Source organism: Lepidochelys kempii, chromosome 8 (genome assembly GCF_965140265.1).
Source record: "Lepidochelys kempii isolate rLepKem1 chromosome 8, rLepKem1.hap2, whole genome shotgun sequence".
Taxonomy (NCBI): Eukaryota; Metazoa; Chordata; order Testudines; family Cheloniidae; genus Lepidochelys; species Lepidochelys kempii.
The window spans coordinates 70669618-70688606 of NC_133263.1; the positions used below are offsets into that span (position 1 = coordinate 70669618).

The following is an 18989-nucleotide window of genomic DNA, read 5'->3' on the forward strand; positions in this document are numbered from 1 at the left end:
CCAGTCTCTATTTAAGCCTAAATTAATAGTATCCAATTTGCAAATGAATTCCAATTCAGCAGTTTCTCCCTGGAGTCTGGATTTGAAGTTTTTTTACATTTTTTTACATTTTTTACATTTACACTAGTTATACTAGTGTAAATGTGCTTCTACTGATTTAGTTTATTCTGCTTCCTAGGAAGAAATTATGTTGTTATAAGCACATTTACACCAATATAACTGCATCCACATTAGGAACACTGTATGCAGACAAGGTCTTACTGTGTAGATACAAGGGACAATTTTGACAGTATGCATTTTCAGTTGTTGTGAAAGCTCCAAGATAGAGCCCTGCACAGATACAAAATTTTCATCCGCATCTGATCCATGATCCGCAAAAATAATCCACGGATATCTGCAGATTTGCAGGGCGTTAGATATAAAATTTGGATCGGCATCCGTCCATGATCTGCAAAAATGGCCCGCGGGTGCAGATATAAAGCGGATATCTGCGGATTTGCAGGGCTGTCCTCCGAGAAGATTGAATTAAATAAAAATAATCTCAGAGAGTAAAGAGTTTAAAAAACTAAAACAATAAGAAATACCAACTTTCTTTATTTGATAATCACCCACTCTTTAATGTTTATTATGAAATTTAAAACTGAAATTCCATTTAATAGTCATATTTCAATCTGATATTTTTGTAACTATTAGGTAACCTCTAAAATCCTTATAACTGAAGGAACAAAGAAAAACCGTCATCCTCCCCGTCCCCCCAAATTTGTTGACTTTGTGCACTGACAGCATCCTTTGCGGGTGCTCAGTTCAATCGGTGTAAAACATCACTGAAGAAGACTGAGTGCTACAGCAGTCAGTTTCATCCCGCGACCCCCTTTGGGTGTCTTTTCTGCAGGGGCGTGGGAAAGACAATCATTTCCAACACCCAGGGAAAGCGGGCCACCTTGGGTGGTGGTATAAGCATCATGGGCGTGGGGACTCTGGCACAGGTGAACTTAAGACGCTGTGAATTCACGTGGATGAGACGGGCCCGTTTGAAGCTGCCACGATTCCTTCCTCCGCCCCGTGCTGTGCGGTACGAGTCTCCCCGAAGTCCCTTCCCCAGCAGTGTCACCTTTTGGGGGACGCCCTCTCGCCCCCCAGCCACGCTCACGCGCTGCCCGCCCCGACTCACAACGCTCCGCCGCGCCCTAACAAACTGATGCCCCAAGACCTTGCCGCTCCCTAGACCACCGACTGGCTGTGGGAGTGAGGTAGTCCTCTACCCCCTGATTGGCTGCTGTGTCGGAGGCTGTCTTCTGATTGGTGGACAGGTGGGAGGTGTGGGGGGTCGTAGTGGGGGCTCCCTCTCTTTCCTGTTTAAGATGGCGGCAGTGAGGGCGTTGAGGAGCTGCGGGCGGACTGCGGGGCGCCTGGTAAGGGGGGCGCCTTCTGAGCTGATGAGGGGACAGGCAGCGCGTGCACCCCCGCCTTCTCAAGTGCGCGGGCCCGCCGGGGAGCTGCTGCCTCTGGCACCTCCTGCCCCGCCTGAGCAGGGGAGAGAGGGAGGTCCCCAGTGGAGAGACCCCCGCCCCAGACACCTCCCCTTGCCGCGTAACTTTGGAGCTGTCCCAACCCACAGCCCCCGTCTCAGACACCCCAGTGCAGACCTGTTCCTTCCCACAGCCCCTGTCGCCCCTCTGCGAACCCCTCCCGGAGGCCATACCTCCTGTCCCAGACACCCCAGTGCAGACCTGTTCCTTCTCACAGCCCCTGTGCCTGTCCCCCCTGTCCCTGTCATCCCTGTGCGAACCCCTCCCGGAGGCCATACCTCCTGTCCCAGACACCCCAGTGCAGACCTGTTCCTTCTCACAGCCCCTGTGCCTGTCGCCCCTGTCCCTGTCATCCCTGTGCGAACCCCTCCCGGAGGCCATACCTCCTGTCCCAGACACCCTAGTGCAGACCTGTTCCTTCCCACAGCCCCTGTCCCTGTCGCCCCTGGCCCTGTCATCCCTGTGCGAACCCCTCCCGGAGGCCATACCTCCTGTCCCAGACACCCTAGTGCAGACCTGTTCCTTCTCACAGCCCCTGTCGCCCCTGTCCCTGTCATCCCTGTGCGAACCCCTCCCGGAGGCCATACCTCCTGTCCCAGACACCCAGTGCAGACCTGTTCCTTCCCACAGCCCCTGTCCCTGTCGCCCCTGTGCGAACCCCTCCCGGAGGCCATACCTCCTGTCCCAGACACCCCAGTGCAGACCTGTTCCTTCTCACAGCCCCTGTCGCCCCTCTGCGAACCCCTCCCGGAGGCCATACCTCCTGTCCCAGACACCCTAGTGCAGACCTGTTCCTTCTCACAGCCCCTGTCGCCCCTGTCCCTGTCATCCCTGTGCGAACCCCTCCCGGAGGCCATACCTCCTGTCCCAGACACCCAGTGCAGACCTGTTCCTTCCCACAGCCCCTGTCCCTGTCGCCCCTGTGCGAACCCCTCCCGGAGGCCATACCTCCTGTCCCAGACACCCTAGTGCAGACCTGTTCCTTCTCACAGCCCCTGACCCCTTTCACCCCTGTGCGAACCCTCCCGGAGGCCATACGTCCTGTCCCAGACACCCCAGTGCAGACCTCTTCCTTCTCACAGCCCCTGTCGCCCCTGTCCCTGTCATCCCTGTGCGAACCCCTCCCGGAAGCTATACCTTCTGTCCCAGACACCCTAGTGCAGACCTGTTCCTTCTCACAGCCCCTGTCCCTGTCATCCCTGTGCGAACCCCTCCCGGAGGCCATACTTCCTGTCCCAGACACCTCAGTGAAGACCTGTCACCGGCACCCCAGAGCGCCCCTGTCCCAGATACCCATGTGGACCCATCCCTGTGCCATAGCTCCTGTCCAAGACTCCCTTGTGCTGACTTGTCTCTTGCCATAGCCAACAACCCAGTGTGGTCCCCATGCCAGAGCCTCCCAGCTCAGACACCCCAATGTGAACCCCTCCCCACCCCATAACCCACCAGCCCAGACATCCCAATACAGATATTTCCCTACTGTTTCATATCTCTTCAATATACAAACATCTCTACAAGGAAATCCACATCTCAAATACGTATTCTCATAAGCCAGCTATACCCTTCTTTAGGTGAGCCTCACAGTTATCTGTCCCATTGTATCACCTATATATCCCACAGAGATGGCAACTCCCTTCATATACTAATACATCCCTATATAGAATCCTTGTGTTTGTGTCTTTGCGTCGCAACCGTGTTGTATGTGTAGCTCCTCAGAGCTGGAATAAGCAGCCTCCTGATTTACTGAGAGGGGTTCAAACAGTCTGCTTTTAATAAAACTTGTAATCTCATCAATTAAAAATGTTTTTGCAAAATGCTCAGTATTTGCAACTGTCTATATTGTAACTTTTATTGAAGCGTATTGGTTTAGGATTATATGATTGTTGTCATTGTGTGGAACTTCACAAAAATGAAAATATCTCATGAGCTTTTCCAAATGAAAAACCATTTAAAAATCAACATATATCCTGCTTTGTGAGAGAAGTGGATATTTTTTGTCCCCACAGCATTTTATAAGCTATAAACAATTATATCCAGCTCCATCTAGTCACAGACCTATCAAGTTTTCCCTCTTATTTAGGATTCACTTAATAATACTGTAACAAAGGATTTTTGTGACAATTGTCAATAAACAGTTTAGCAATCAACCATTTTTTAGACAATAATCAACTCACTGTAATTGTCAAAGCATTTTGAAAACTCCCGCTTCTTGTTTCTGCATTGTCTTGTTAATCTTCCATCTAATCAGGCTGCCTGCTTTTCATATCCAGAGGAAAACTATGTTAAGGTAAAAGTGCTTCTTTTGTCTATTTGCATCAGAGAGTTATCTGGTCTGTAATTTAGCATTGCGTGTTTATATTGGATACCTAATTGCATGCATTTTCTCTTATTCTTGGAAGACATTCCATTTCTCTTCCTGAAAACATCCACTGAAAAGAGTCATGAGGGTTGTCAGGATTCAGTAAATATATTTTTACCTCAACTTATGTAATACAATTTTTATTTTACTGATTTCTATGAAGGCAGCTGTGCACTTTCAAATATAGAAAATGTATGCAAAACAAAATTTAAACAAGTATTTTTTTCAAAAATTACTTGCCCTGAAGTTCAGTTATGTTCTAGTTCTGAGAGACTGCTGAGACAAGTGAGTTCCAAAAGTAGACATCCTCCACTGAAAGGCCCTACACTGAACACACTGTGTTCAGACTGGGTTTTGAGATTGAGTGCTTTGTAGTTTAATTTAACTGGTCCCATAACTTTAATTCAGGTCTGTAAAGATCAACAACTTGTATTGTACCTGCAAACTAACAGTCAACACAAAATTATGAGCACATGTGTTGTTTCAGGTGCCCCACATATGAAGAAAGTAGTAGCATTCTCCACTAACTGTAGCTTCCACATGGACTTAAGTAGTAACTTTAAGTAGAGTATATAATGGTAATCAAGCCTGAAGGGGAATATGGCATCAACTGCTGTTGTGAAGCTAGCAGTGTAGTTTCCTGGACAGCCATAGATTGAGAAAGGTACAATAGGCCCCTGTGCTATCTAGAAATCTAGGAGCAAAACTGGGCCAACAGAACCATTCTGGAAATATGTTTAACATTTGCATGGGAAGACTGTTGTGTTACTGTAATTGTCAGACAATGGCAGTGTTGATATAAATATCGCTATGGGTATATCTTCCCTGTGCAATCAACTTGAGCTCTTACCCAGATTTTAGCCCGCACCCCCTTATCATCTCTATAGAAAAACTTGTGACCCAGGTTTGGAGGTGCTTCACCTCCGGTCTAGTTTATATGGCTGAGGGTATAGATTAGAATCTGCTGCTTTCACTTGGGCAGAAACCAGCCTGCTCTACAGAGAAGATCCAGGTCAAATCACTTGAGTGCTGGTAGTCCTCTAATACCCTTCCTATAGGGCCCCTCAAAGGACAGACAAGTTCTCCCACAGTTGACTGGGAAGGAATCTTAGTGTCTCAGCACAAAGAACCATGGATATGCCCCCAAGTACACACAAGTGAGTGCAGGAACAGAGAGGACACAGTAACATTTGTATGACTTTACTATGGAAACATTCAAACCCAGTCTAGGCTAACTCTGGTGTTCAGACCTGGATGCCAATCAACCAGTAAAGACATACCCTGTGTGTCAAGCACTTGTTTTCATAAATATTTTCTGGCTTTAGCTAGCCTACAAAGCTTGTTTCCACTCAGTTTCTAACTAAGGCCCAATCCTATAAAGATCAGTGTATGTGATTAACATTCTTATATCTGTTGGATTATTTAAATGGTACACCTAGTACAGGATTAATAGGGTGAATCTCTTATTTCATGACATAATAAATTATTTTGGAATTTGTTTAATAAAACAATATTGCTATAATGATATTACGCAGTGAAATTACCAGCATTTTTAGTCCATGGATTTGAGCTGTTAAGAAAGGAACACCTTACTGTATAAAGAGACTACATGCTGGATGATTCATTGAATATGTTAATGCACCAAGTTTTTTTGTAAAGAATGTGTAGTATTAAAAATCAAAGACAGATTTCATTTAAACACTGCATTCGTTTTTAATTATTCCTAAAAATGTCAACTCAAGACAGGACTGAAAATCTTCTGTACCAAAACCAGTCTGTTTTTTTGGCAGTGACAGTACTAATTTACTATCTTCAATGGTTACCTAATGTTAAAATCAAATGGAATGCATTCATGAAACTTCAGATTTAGTGATAGTTCAGAGGTTTGAGGCTGCTGCTTGTAATCATCTATTCAGGTAAATATTGAGCATTTTCCAGTTAGGGTTTTTATAAGGGAATAGAATTGTATTGTATGTTTTGAATGAATAAGCCTTACTGAGCAAACAATATGGCCATGATCGCAAGTGGAGAGATGTAAACGTAACCAAAAAAAATCGAAAAATCAAGGCAGAAAAGTCATTCACATTTTACTGGAATGTAATCTAACTTGCCATGAACTTTAAATGCTTTCATGAAACAACAGCTACCGTCTTTAATATTATTTTGCTGAATTTTTGTCATGAAAATAGACAGGAAGGGATATTATTGATAGGGGGAATTAGAAAAATACTCATTCTGGCTCAACAGAGACTGTCTCAGTAACAAGTAGCTAAAGATAGCTGAAAATGACATTGGAATGTTGTAAGAGTTAGCCTGTACAATGTAAATGTTGTTTCTGGAAAGGAAGGAAACAGTTATAGGTATTTATATATCAGATCAAATTATTTATACTAATATGCATAAGAAATACGCGAACAGTACCTAATTCAATATAGCATAGTATTCTGGGTTACCTTTCTTATGAAAGGTGTTATTTAAAACCAATCCTTTCCTAGTTTATGGGAGAAGTTTAATATGCTTTGTCTATAGGAAGTTAATATGCTTTTCTATTTGACTGAACTAAGAGAGGAAAAAATATTAAGTTAAAACACATAATTGCAAACTTTCCCATGCAGGTATTCTCTTTTCTGGATCCTCTAAGAAGATAATTTCCAAATTTTATAATCTGAGCCACTTGAGGTACATTGTAGCACCTGAGTTTTGTCTTTTGGTGTTGTTTTTAGGTAGCAAATCTCAGCAGTTAATTTATTTAAAGTTATCTTTGTTAGCTTTCTGGATCATTTTTAGACAACATAAAACCAGAATAAAAATTAAATAAATATGTTTCATACTAAAGTAGTAAACTGGTTTCTGCCTCTAAGGGCTTGATTTAACTGCCATTGAGGTGATAAAACACGCATTAACTTCAGTGGGAGCACTCTTGGCCCATAGGCATTTATCCAGAATTACAGCTTCTGAGACTACAATGCCTTTATATCAAAGAACTTTTCAGACTATTGTATTGACTCCTGAATTAGGTTTCTGGACTGAATATAATTTCAGATCTAAAGAAAACAAGCAAATTATACCCAATGCTAAAATAATTTAATAAAGTTGATGTTAAAGAATAATTACCTGAAGGTATGTGCCAATCTTAGATTATTTTAAATGGGAATGGAAAGGCAATTGTTTGTGCCTTATAATCTCAATTACTTTCTAATTAGCACCTCAGATCAACTTGTGATTGCTATAAAGACAAAGGAAAATGTACAGATTTTTTCCCTCACATTAAGTTTTTTCCAGCATGCATTTTGCATATGAATATTTCAAATGGCAGTACTTGTGTTTAGTGTGTGTGTATGTAATCTTTGTAAAACATATGCCAGTTGCTTAGAGACAATAGCAGCTATATATCTGATGCCAAATCTTGTCATGATTTTTATCTAGTAATGACAAAGTGCTTGATATTTTGATGTCTTTGAACTCCCAAGTGTTATATTAGTAAAACTATATAAGTACATATGACAAATAAAGACTGTGCTAATTTAGAATCTGTATACTTTATAGAATGTTTTCAATTGTAACTTAAGACACCACCTTCTTAATACTTGAGATTTTTTTCCTCCAGATCTGTGTTCACCATATTAGATCATGTAGCAGTGTTCGCTTTATAAAGTCCAAATACATGAGCATATTTGACAAATCTGCATTCAAGTTTAGTCATCAACACAGATTGTTCAGAACATCTGCTAGTAAGTTTTTTTTCATATTTAAATAACTTATTTTACACTCCCGTTATGTTAGTAGTCTGTGGTTTACATCTAATTACTAGTACATAATCAAGTGTATTTGTTGCATTGACATTTTTCTAGCTGGTATTTTAGATTTAATATTTAACTTGCTATTTTTGTCTGATTATCTATTTCAAGTTTCAAATGGCCAAATTGTCCAGTTTAAGCTCTCTGATATTGGAGAAGGAATTACAGAGGTGACTGTGAAAGAATGGTAAATTTAATTTTCTTACTAATATACTTAGAAATTAAAAATGATTTAATGTCTACATTAATTATTAATAGATTGTGAATAACCTTTTTGTGTTACCTGTGTAGGCTTTTTTGAATTATGTTTGCCACATTTTGAAGACCCATGCCCTGTATAATCTGAGTTTAATATTCTATTGTTCTACCTCATCATGGACTGCTTTGAGGGAGAGTCCATTATTTAATTACAGCTGAAGGTAGCACTCTCTCTTCCTTCCACAATGACTATTTTCGGGGTGCAGGAGGTTTAAGTTTAGGCCACATGTGTTAGGCTGAATTTTGGAAAGGAGCTTCTGCCTAGGAAAACCTCAGTTAGGCCCATAATTTCTTTTAAAATGGAAGAACCTAGCACAGAAATCGTTCCCAAAAACTCAATGGTAAATTGACTGAACAGAATTGGAGACTCCACTAAGGGGAAAGCAGCCATGGAATGCTTTTTGCTCAGTGTCAGCTGGAGGTGTACTTCACTTTTGTAATAGGAGATAGACTCTCCAACTGCAGAGCTTCCCTGTCACATATTCATGTTGTCAGGATCAGACCAACCTGTGCTATAAATTAATGAAACTTACCTTCATCACTGAACATGAGGCTTTTAGTTAGAAATGGTTTGTATACTGTCAAGAGAACACTATTATATTTGAAGTAAAGTGATAGAACAAATGTATTGTGGGGAAGAATCCCAAGTCATGGTAACATTTTGCATATCAAAGATAGTTCTCCTGTCTATAGGCTGGCAAGAGGTATACAAAAGAATACATTCACAGTTTAAACAACACATTATATTATACTGTTAATTGTATTTGGGTTTATTAAAAGAATACATTGAGCCAGTATGATTTTACTCTCATGTGCTATGTAAGCCTATCTTTTCCCCCCCGTAGGTATGTAAAAGAAGGTGATAGTGTGTCTCAGTTTGATAGCATCTGTGAAGTACAAAGTGATAAAGCTTCTGTCACTATCACTAGTCGTTATGATGGCATCATTAGAAAACTCCATTATAATCTAGATGAAATTGCTTATGTTGGAAAACCATTAGTGGACATAGAAACTGATGCCCTGAAAGGTATTGTTAACACTTTTCCTCTTGCATATTAATTTATTTTTGTTGTCAAAACCATCCAGATATCCAGGGGAATTCAAGATTAAGATTACATTTTTTGCAGAAAATGAATTTAATTAAAATCTATAAAATTTAACTTCTGTATATAAGAAACTACACCATGGGTGGGGAACCTACAGCCCTACAGCCCAGATCCAGCCCTTTGCTCATTTTCATCCGTCCCATGGGCCACACGCGTTCAACTCACCCGCCGCCATGTGTGTGTTAGTGTTAGTTATGGAGGCTCGGGGCTTCCCACCCGCAGCACTGGAGCTGTGAGTGCTGGCTTGCCCTCCCGCCGGGGGGGGCGGGAGAGGGAGCTCCAAGTCTTGGAACAGTTCCATACTGAACTCAGTAAAAATAAATTAGTGGTCCAGCTTTGCATAATATCTTTGTATCTGGTACCAACCTAGCTATGTTTTGTGGAAAGGGGAATAAAACTAAGTATTGGTTATCTTAGGGGTCCACCAGATGTCTTGTTGAATAATTATATTATACTTGTAAGGGTGAAATATTTTTAAGAACCTAGATGATTTACTAGTCTTAAGTCCTACTGACATTCAGAGTCACTGAGATGTTTTGTAAAATGTTACCCTAAATCTCTAAAGTGATAATCTCAAGTGAAACCACAATAAGGAAACATACTTGTGAAAAGGATAATAAAATCTATTTTATGTAAATTTATGATAGTCCAAATTCTATAATTTGGATTATGTACAATATGACGGTAAATATGCAGCTATTATTTGTTTGCTTTTCATGATGATGGCAAATGCCACAAATCACACAGTAGCAAAGTATACACTCTCCCCAGACTTCTGGCTTCCAAAGGTATTGGAGAGAATTACAATAACTTCTGAGCGGAGCAATATTTTAGAGAAATGTAAATAACTGCACCTCTAAACTTCAACACTCGGGACGGTTTCCTTTGTTGGAACTGTTGTTACTTGTCAGAACACACACACTTCTGAGCTATCTTTTATTTTAGGGAGTAAAATGTAAGGGATTAACTAGAATTTCAAATAAAATAATGACTGTTCAGTAATTTATTTAAATATCACATAGATACCTTAAATCTTTATTTGCAAATAAGCTTTTTTAACTTGATGTGGCATTAATCAGTTCAATAATATCTAACACTGTTGTGTATTTTTCAGATCCACATCTAAATGTATTAATTACATTTAAATTACTTCAGGTAAAGTGAAATACTCTACTAGCAGTATTACTGCCAAAAGAAAAAAAACTATGTATGTTTAAACACAGTTTTATCTCCATAATCATTTCGTTTTTTACACTAGAGTGGGCTTTTTTTACTGTTCATACAGTCAGTTAGAGATTAGAAAATCCATAATTTCTTGAGGTTAATTCTCTTTCTGAGTATGTTTTTAAAAAATGACAAAACTGCTTGATTTGATCTAGTGATTGTTTTTAAGAAGTCCCAAAATGGACAGTTTTTCTTATAAGGTTTCCTGTGGTGTTTTGGGGTCCATCCAGACCAGTAAGGAGTTTTGTCACTACCTGCCTTGTAACTTGTGCTGTGCAGCTATGGGTTCAATTCCCTGACACCAGTAGTCTGCCCACAAGCATATGGTCTTAACTTGGCTCTCACCAGTGTAGTTGTTCTTTGCAGAGAAGATACCAACAGCCCTCCCTGTCCCAAGTCTCCCCCAATAAATCCTCCCTGAGTTCTGAATTACCAGACTCTTGCACTGTTCCCCTCTGGTTCATCACCCCTGAAACCATGAACCCATTCTTCCAGTTAGCTCACTATGGCATACACGCTCCACACAGTTTGCACACCAGGCACCTGCTTGGGATGAAAATAAACAAAGTTTATTCAATAGAAAAACCACAGATTCAAAGATGAAATAGTAAGGAACAGCAAACATATATACAAGTTACATAGAAAACATAAAGACACAACCTCAAGCTTTTCACTTTCATATCAGATAAAATCCCTTTTCTAATAAGAGTTACTTGTTGCCTTAAACAGTTTCCCAGCCTACCTGTAGGAGGGATTGAGACAGCACTTCAAATTCTGGATGATCTTCAGTACAAACTCCATCCGTTTTAAAAGTCACTACAGATATTCAAAGTGGAGAAAACTCTCTCCTTTCTTAGTTTCTGAAGACTGGGTTTCTTTTCAGGTTCAGGCTGTTCCCATTTGCTTTGATGATTCCTCATTGTTTACTCCTGGGCTGGACAATGGCCAGGTGTATGCAGTGTAGTAGCCATGTCAGTCCCAAAGAGAGGACAAGGTGGTGAGGTAATATCTTTTATTGGACCAACTTCTGTTGGTGAGAGAGACAAGCTTTCAAGCTACACAGAGCTCTTCCTCAGATCTGAGAAAGATACCCAGTATGGCACAGCTAAATACAAGATCAAACAGATCAAGATCTCTAGATCAAGACCATTCAAGGTGAAGTGACTAGGTGCTTGAAACCAGTCTCTTCTGGTTGGGGAGGTAGACCCTCCCTTCCGGAGTGCTTAATCACCCTGTTGTGAGGTGATGCTGAAGTTGAACCAGAGTTACAATTACAATTTATATCTATATCTCTATATCTATATCTGTCTCTATGTGTGTGTGTATATATCTATATTTCTATGTATGTATGTATATATATATTCATAACCATAACCTGTATACATATCTCTGTTTTAATCAAAACCACTTTGAGCAATGTAGTAAAGTTAAAGCAATTTTTATATTATTTTCAGATGTAGCCTCAGAAGAGGATGTTGTTGAGACACCTGCTGTGTCTCATGAAGAACACACACACCAAGAGATAAAAGGCCACAAAACACTAGCAACCCCTGCAGTCCGTCGACTTGCCATGGAAAACAATGTAGGTTTGTGTTCTGTTGAAGCCAGCTCTGTTTTATATCCATTCCTTGTATATTAGTCTGACTGTATCTGGGAGGGCAATAAAACTCTAGTGTTATTGAAAGCTGGTGGTGAATTGCCAGGGAACAGCAATGAAAAAAGTTGTTGATAAATAGCTTGCTTCAAATGAATAGTGTTTCACTGTTGAAGCTGTGAACTGCTTGTACATAATATTTCTTCCATATGAAGAAAGTACCTTTTAAATCATATGTAATTAAGGACACACAAGGTCTTTCAGAAAGTTTAGATAGTGTTTGAGCAGATACTAAGTCACAAGGTGTTAACCTGAGGAATGTTACTCGAGTACCTGTAACATTTTCGTATTTATAATCCAGTTACAACATATAATTTCTCTACTTGTGCTATATAGCAAAAGTTCTATAGTTTGTTATATACTTTTCAGATTAAACTGAGTGAAGTTGTTGGAACAGGGAAAGATAACCGCATCCTTAAAGAAGATATTCTCAATTATTTGGCCAAGCAGACGGGAGCTATTTTACCTCCATCACCAAAACCTGAAATTATCCCACCATTACCAAAATCGGAGACTGCACCAGCCGCTCCAAAGGACAAAGGAACTAAAATTCCTATACCCATTTCCAAGCCCATCGTGTTTGCAGGGAAAGATAAAACTGAGGCTGTGACAGGTAAAAACATAAACACAATCATGATGTAGCACTCATAGTTGATATAACTTCTAAATAATTAGTCAGTGAATGATAACATTTAAATTGATTCTCCTATTCCCATTGACGGAGAGGCAGCTTTCATCTTGTAATCACACTAGTGTGGGGAGACAATGAGAATCGGGAAAGGTAAGTGTGCTTTGCAAAAAGGAGGAGTTTGAAATAATTTTTCAGATGGTGGTCAGACAGGGTTGTCAGTGTTCTTCTCTGGCACTGTGTGGTTTCATCATGTTCTCTGCTAGTAGCATCGGGCTGTGGCTTTTACCTGTTCATTTTAAATTCTGTTTTTGTAACTGTGCATTATGAACATCTAAAAACATTTTGTGCAAAATTTTGGAAATATGTACTCTGGAATTCTTCAAACAGTATTGTGAATACTATTCCTATAGAAATCATTATGTAATTTATTAACAGGATCAATGAGTAGGATTGTTTATATGTGATGTAATCAGTCTTGCCATGTAGAGCTCCCAGTCTAAGAGGGGCACAGATAAGACAAGATGCACTGGGAGAGCAAATTGCATTTTGTGTTTTCCTCGGTTATATAATATTGGCGCTAGAAAGGATGAAAAGACTGATGTAGCTTAACGTTTGTGAGTCTTGCACACGTGGTTAGCCTGTAGGAATGATCTAGAGGCAGATGCTAGGATACGGAGATAATTCCAAACATTTGGGACAGCATAAATTCATTACTGAAGTTATCGGGTACCTGCTTCAGGTGTATAACAAGAGGCTCCCCGTCAATATTTTCACACTCATGGTAAAATTCCTATTGTATACAAAGAGACAAGGTGGGTGAGGTAGTGTCTTTTATTGGATCAGCTTCTGTTGGTGAGAGAGACAACCTTTTGAGCTTACACAGAGCTACTCTTCTTCAGGTCTGAGAAGGGTACTCAGAGTATCCAGTTGTATCCAGTGCTATTTTAGTAGCTCTTGGTGTAGTACTAATGTTATTTGGTGCCCAAGCACAAATGATCATAAGTAGATTCTATCCCAACTTTTGAAAGAAAGATTTATAGTTTTTCAAACAAAACTGAACATTAGAAACTGACTAACTCTAGAGCTTCTAAAAGCTTTTTATTGATAAAAGCATTGAATATTTTTCAGGTTTTCACAAGGCGATGGTAAAGACCATGACTGCTGCACTGAAGATTCCTCACTTTGGTTATTGTGATGAGATTGACTTAACTCAGCTCGTTCAATTGAGAGAAGAATTGAAACCTCTAGCACAAGTTCGTGGAGTTAAACTCTCCTTTATGCCTTTCTTCATAAAGGTGAGTCATAGCTGCATTTCAGAACAGGATTCCTGATGGCATATACACCAAAGGGCATAGTGGTGAGGAAGGAAAAACTCGCTTTTCTTCTGCATTTTTTTCATTTAGTTTCATCCAGCTCTTTTCATAAATTGTCTTTTTTTTTTATCGCTCTCATCATTACAATCAGCAACACACAAAAACCCTCTGTAGTTCTACAGTGAGAACTCTTCTTGCTCACAGTAACCCATTCCCTTTACCTATCTAGGTACTTGTATGGATCTCCAGAGTATTTCAAAATAGAAATTAGAGTAACCTAGACAAACAGTTGATTGCATTCTGGATATTACAAGCTCCCTGAGGTACACTCATCCTGTCCCTTCCTTTCTCCATTGGGTGTTAAGAGTATTAAGAGAGCCCTTCGTGTTAATATTGTTTTTTTTATTTAACAGGCAGCTTCTCTGGGATTATTGCATTATCCTATTCTTAATGCGTCTGTGGATGAAAACTGTCAAAATATCACATACAAGGTTGGTGCAATTTATGAAAATACTCCTGTGCCAAAGAAGTAATGCTCCTCCAAGCATCTAATAGGGCTCTTTTTCAGTACAAATAAATTAACTTTTTTTTTAGTGGAAAAGGGACAAAAAACAGAGCCCAAAGCAATTCTTAAGTACTGTGATGGAAAATGATCTGTACACCACCACCTGTATCTAATATCAAAATAGATTGTATGGAGAGGGCAACATTCATGCAATTGATGCTATTTATATAGCACCTGCTAAGAAAGACATGCCACTGCTAGCATATTAGCAACCTGATCTCTTGCTCTTCTTTCTGACAAGGGGCCAAACAGTCCCAAATCATAAACCATAAAAATTTAGGGGTAGAAATGTCTTGTTACTGTGGCAATGGTGACACTGTTCTATCTATCAACCCTGATGTTTTAAATAAGTCACCTTTCTATTTAAAAAAAAAAAGGATTTTCTTGGTATGACAGAAAGCAGGAAGCTTGACTTGCAATATATAAAATATAGGGAGTTTGTGGTCAGGGCTATGCAGAATACACATTTTGCATGGATTTATTTTGTGCTTGTGAAAGGTGCTGGGTTGATGGTCCTGAGGACTGAACTCCTATATTTACAGAAATGATACAGCACAGGTGGCAGCAGTGCAAGCTTCCCTTGTACTGTCTTACCCCACATCTCTGAGACCTACTCTTTCTGAATCACTTGAGAGGATGAAAGGGCAAGTTCAGTCTCTGTTTCCTTTAAATTCATGGTCTCACTGCTGAGACTGCCAACATGGGTGATAGTTTTTACTGTTGTGATGTGTGCACAGATTTGTTAACAGAATAAAGAGTTAATATTTCCAAGGGGATGTTGAACTCAGGATCCTAAATTTCCTAGATTTAAACTCCCCAAAAACAGTTTGGAGTTTGCCTTTACTGTTCCATAATTGTATGGAGAGCACCAAAGAGACTTGTCTTTAAAAAATTCAAATCTGCATAGAGTGTGGTTTATTCTGAACAGAAACTTCCTTTGTGGAAATACTGAAAACAATATTTTAGCACTTCAGTTTGTATAAAATAAAGCTAATTCATATTTCCTTTTTTTGCATTAACTTACATATAACTTATGGTTGGTTCGTGAAACTTACTGTATTGTAACTGCATGCATTGTAGGCTTCTCACAACATTGGAGTTGCTATGGACACCGAACAAGGCTTGATTGTCCCTAATGTGAAAAATGTTCAGGTCTGTAGCGTGTTTGAGATTGCTTCTGAATTAAATCGCCTTCTGACCTTGGGCTCTGCAGGCCAGTTGGGAACAAATGACCTCACTGGGGGAACATTCACTCTCTCCAACATTGGCACAGTGAGTTAAAAATAAAGGTTTTATATTGAAAAAAATTGGTTTAAAAAATAACTGCTACCTGTTACGTTGATAAATATGTAATTGTCAGAAAAAAGTGTTTTCTCTAACAAATATTACAATACAGCAGACAAGAAACATGCTGCTGCTGCAAATGGGCACTCCAGGAATATTCTTGAGCTAATTTTCTTGGTTTCCCTTTTTAGATTGGTGGTACCTATGCCAAACCAGTGATACTACCTCCTGAAGTAGCTATTGGTGCTCTTGGAAAGATACAGGTACATGTATGTTGATCTAACTACAAAGACACGGGTGTTTGTACTGTAGTAAGACCATGTTCAATTAAAACTTCGCATTTAGTCTACCTTCGATACAGTAGAACCTCAGAGTTACGAACACTTCGGGAATGGAGGTTGTTCGTAACTCTGAAATGTTCGTACCTCTGAACAAAACTTTACGGTTGTTCTTTCAAAAGTTTAGAGCTGAACATTGACTTAATACAGCTTTGAAACTTTACTATGTAGAAGAAAAATGCTGCTTTTAACTATCTTAATTTAAAAGAAGCAAGCACAGAAACAGTTTCCTTACATTGTCAAATTTTTTTAAAAATAACTTTCGCTTTATTTTTTTAGTAGTTTACATTTAATACAGTACTGTATTGTATTTTTTTGTGGGCGGAGGGGTGTTTGTCTCTACTGCTGCCTGATTGCATACTTCTGGTTCCAAATGAGGTGTGTGGTTGATTAATCAGTTCGTAACTCTGAGGTTCTACTGTACATTGTTCTTACTGAAAGCATTTTTTGTACAAGATGTGGAAGGAGGACACCATGTAAACTTTGTAAATGAATTCTTACAATGTTTTTATAGATTTCAGAGTGGTAGCGGTGTTAGTCTGTATCAGCAAAAACAACAAGGAGTCCTTGTAGCACTTTATAGAGACTAACAAATTTATTTGGGCATAAGCTTTCATGGGCTAAAACCCACGTCATCAGATGCATGGAGTGGAACATACAGTAGGGAGGTATAAATACACAGCATATGAAAAGGTGGGAGTTGCCTTACCAAGTTGGGGGACAGTGTTAACGAGGCCAATTCAATTTAAGTTGGAAGTAGGCAGTTCTCAACAGTTGACAAGAAGGAGTGGAAATCGCTTTTTTAGTGTTAATAAGGCCAATGTAAACAAGGTGGCCCATTTCAAACAGTTGACAAACAGTTACTCCTCGTTGTTTTTACAAAAACTAATTTCCCCTTGCTAAATACTCACCTTCTTGTCAACTGTTTGAAATGGGCCACCTATATTCTGATATTTGTAGGGGTTTTATAATACCATCTTTGTTCAGAAAGAATACTTGCCGGGTTTCAAACCAGGAGAAAACTTGAAACAAATTGCTTCTGATATTTAAGTTTTGTTATGTGATCCAGAGATATAAGTCTATCTAAGAACTTTGTACAGTCAGATAAGTACATTCGTTAGTGTAGACAAGCAAAAAACCAAAACAGACACCCTCCCCCCTTACATTTTTCAGTGGATAATTCTTTTCATATATTTCCCCTATGCCTTTTTGAACTTTTAGGGAAGGTTTGGGAGGCATGTGTCACCTCAGTACCAAAGGTTCAATCAACTTCTCTAGCACAGTGGTCCCCAGACTTTTCAGGGTCATACCTCCCTTACCCCTGTCCGCGCCCTCTGGGTCAGGGAGTGGGACCGCAGCTCCCCTGAGGAGCTAGAGGGGACGCGGACGGGGGTAAGAGGGCCGAGGCTTGGGCTGCAGCTTGAGGCGGATCTGGGACCGGGACCAGGACCAAATGTTCTTTCATGCCCCCTCAGGGGGCGCGCCTCACACTTTTGGGACCGCTGGTCTAGCAGGATAATTTGGAGTCAGGGAGGAATTATGATAAACTCAGCAAGGTTGCTTAGGAGTGGTAGGTGGTAATTCTGTTTGAGACCTACTACACAAACAATTGGGGGGAAATCTGTATTCTCTTAATAGAAATACTACTCCATATCTACTCTAGCAATTGTTAAGAGAAGAATCATGTTTGTCTAGTTTCTCTTTCATCAGCTTCCTGTTTTCTTCCCTTCTGTTCTTTCTAGGTTCTTCCCCGATTTAATGGTAAAGGGGAAGTATTTGAAGCACAGATAATGAATGTGAGCTGGTCAGCTGATCATAGAATTATTGATGGAGCTACAATGGCCCGTTTTTCTAACTTGTGGAAATCTTATTTGGAGAAGCCTGCTTCCATGCTGCTAGATCTTAAATAAAGAAGACTAATGCCAGAACACATCCTTAAACTTTTGGGGATTAAACTCAATAATTATAAAAGCTAGCTATGCTAGCATATACCCGTTAGTACTTTTCTTATTATATTATGTGGTTGAAAGGTCTCAAGAGCCTATGTCAGTCGATTGATAACCTGTTCCATTCTTTTCAGTTAAAATTAGTAGTTCTGTAATTTATTCTATGGGAGGCTGTCATACTTAATAGGTCATGATGTGACTTCAAAATGTGATGGGGGGAAGTATTTAGTGCCTGACTGTGATAATATGTGCTGACTGCCACTAAGCTGGCATTACCGAAAGATAGTTATCTACATGTCTGCAGTACTTCTAAACTGCTTATTCTGGATAGAAGGGAAGTTACATCACAGTTATTCCTGGTTGAAAACAGGAATTTATTTTAACAAATCTAATGGAATATTTCCAAGTTCCTGAAAGAAATTATGCAGAAATAATGTACAAATAAAATGTCTTTATGATTATCTTTAACGATGTCCAGTGGACTTTTTTTTGTTTAATGGTGCTAATGTTTCCTCTAGTCCTCGTAAACATAGAAAGTTCTTAGCACAGGTACTTAGTATCAAGTGACAATGGAAGATGACAATATCCCCAAAAATTTACTTAGAATCATAGAATATCAGGGTTGGAAGGGACCTCAGGAGGTCATCTAGTCCAACCCCCTGCTCAAAGCAGGACCAATCCCCAATTAAATCATCCCAGCCAGGGCTTTGTCAAGCCTGACCTTAAAAACTTCTAAGGAAGGAGATTTCACCACCTCCCTAGGTAACGCATTCCAGTGTTTCACCACCCTCCTAGTGAAAAAGTTTTTCCTAATATCCAACCTAAACCTCCCCCACTGCAACTTGAGACCATTACTCCTTGTCCTGTCCTCTTCTACCACTGAGAATAGTCTAGAACCATCCTCTCTGGAACCACCTCTCAAGTAGTTGAAAGCAGCTATCAAATCCCCCCTCATTCTTCTCTGCTGCAGACTAAACAATCCCAG

The 18989-nt window shown here is 39.9% G+C and overlaps 1 protein-coding gene across 5 annotated transcripts; it reads left to right on the forward strand.

Annotated features, from left to right (window-relative positions):
- Positions 1 to 1335: 1335 nt before the first annotated feature.
- Positions 1336 to 18472, forward strand: DBT (dihydrolipoamide branched chain transacylase E2). Of its 5 annotated transcripts, XM_073356923.1 has the most exons (13): positions 1365 to 1412; positions 5679 to 5804; positions 6504 to 6567; positions 7496 to 7619; positions 7797 to 7872; positions 8789 to 8970; positions 11728 to 11855; positions 12297 to 12540; positions 13687 to 13853; positions 14285 to 14362; positions 15517 to 15708; positions 15912 to 15983; positions 17801 to 18472. In XM_073356923.1, the coding sequence occupies exons 4-13, from the start codon at positions 7553 to 7555 to the stop codon at positions 17966 to 17968; spliced, it is 1374 nt and encodes a 457-aa protein (XP_073213024.1). In that variant the 5' UTR covers positions 1365 to 1412; positions 5679 to 5804; positions 6504 to 6567; positions 7496 to 7552; the 3' UTR covers positions 17969 to 18472. The 5 variants fall into 5 exon arrangements, with proteins under 5 accessions (XP_073213022.1, XP_073213021.1, XP_073213024.1 ...); XM_073356920.1 differs by lacking the exons at positions 5679 to 5804; positions 6504 to 6567 and adding an exon at positions 3778 to 3816 and having other exon boundaries at positions 1349 to 1412; XM_073356922.1 differs by lacking the exon at positions 6504 to 6567.
- Positions 18473 to 18989: the final 517 nt, after the last annotated feature.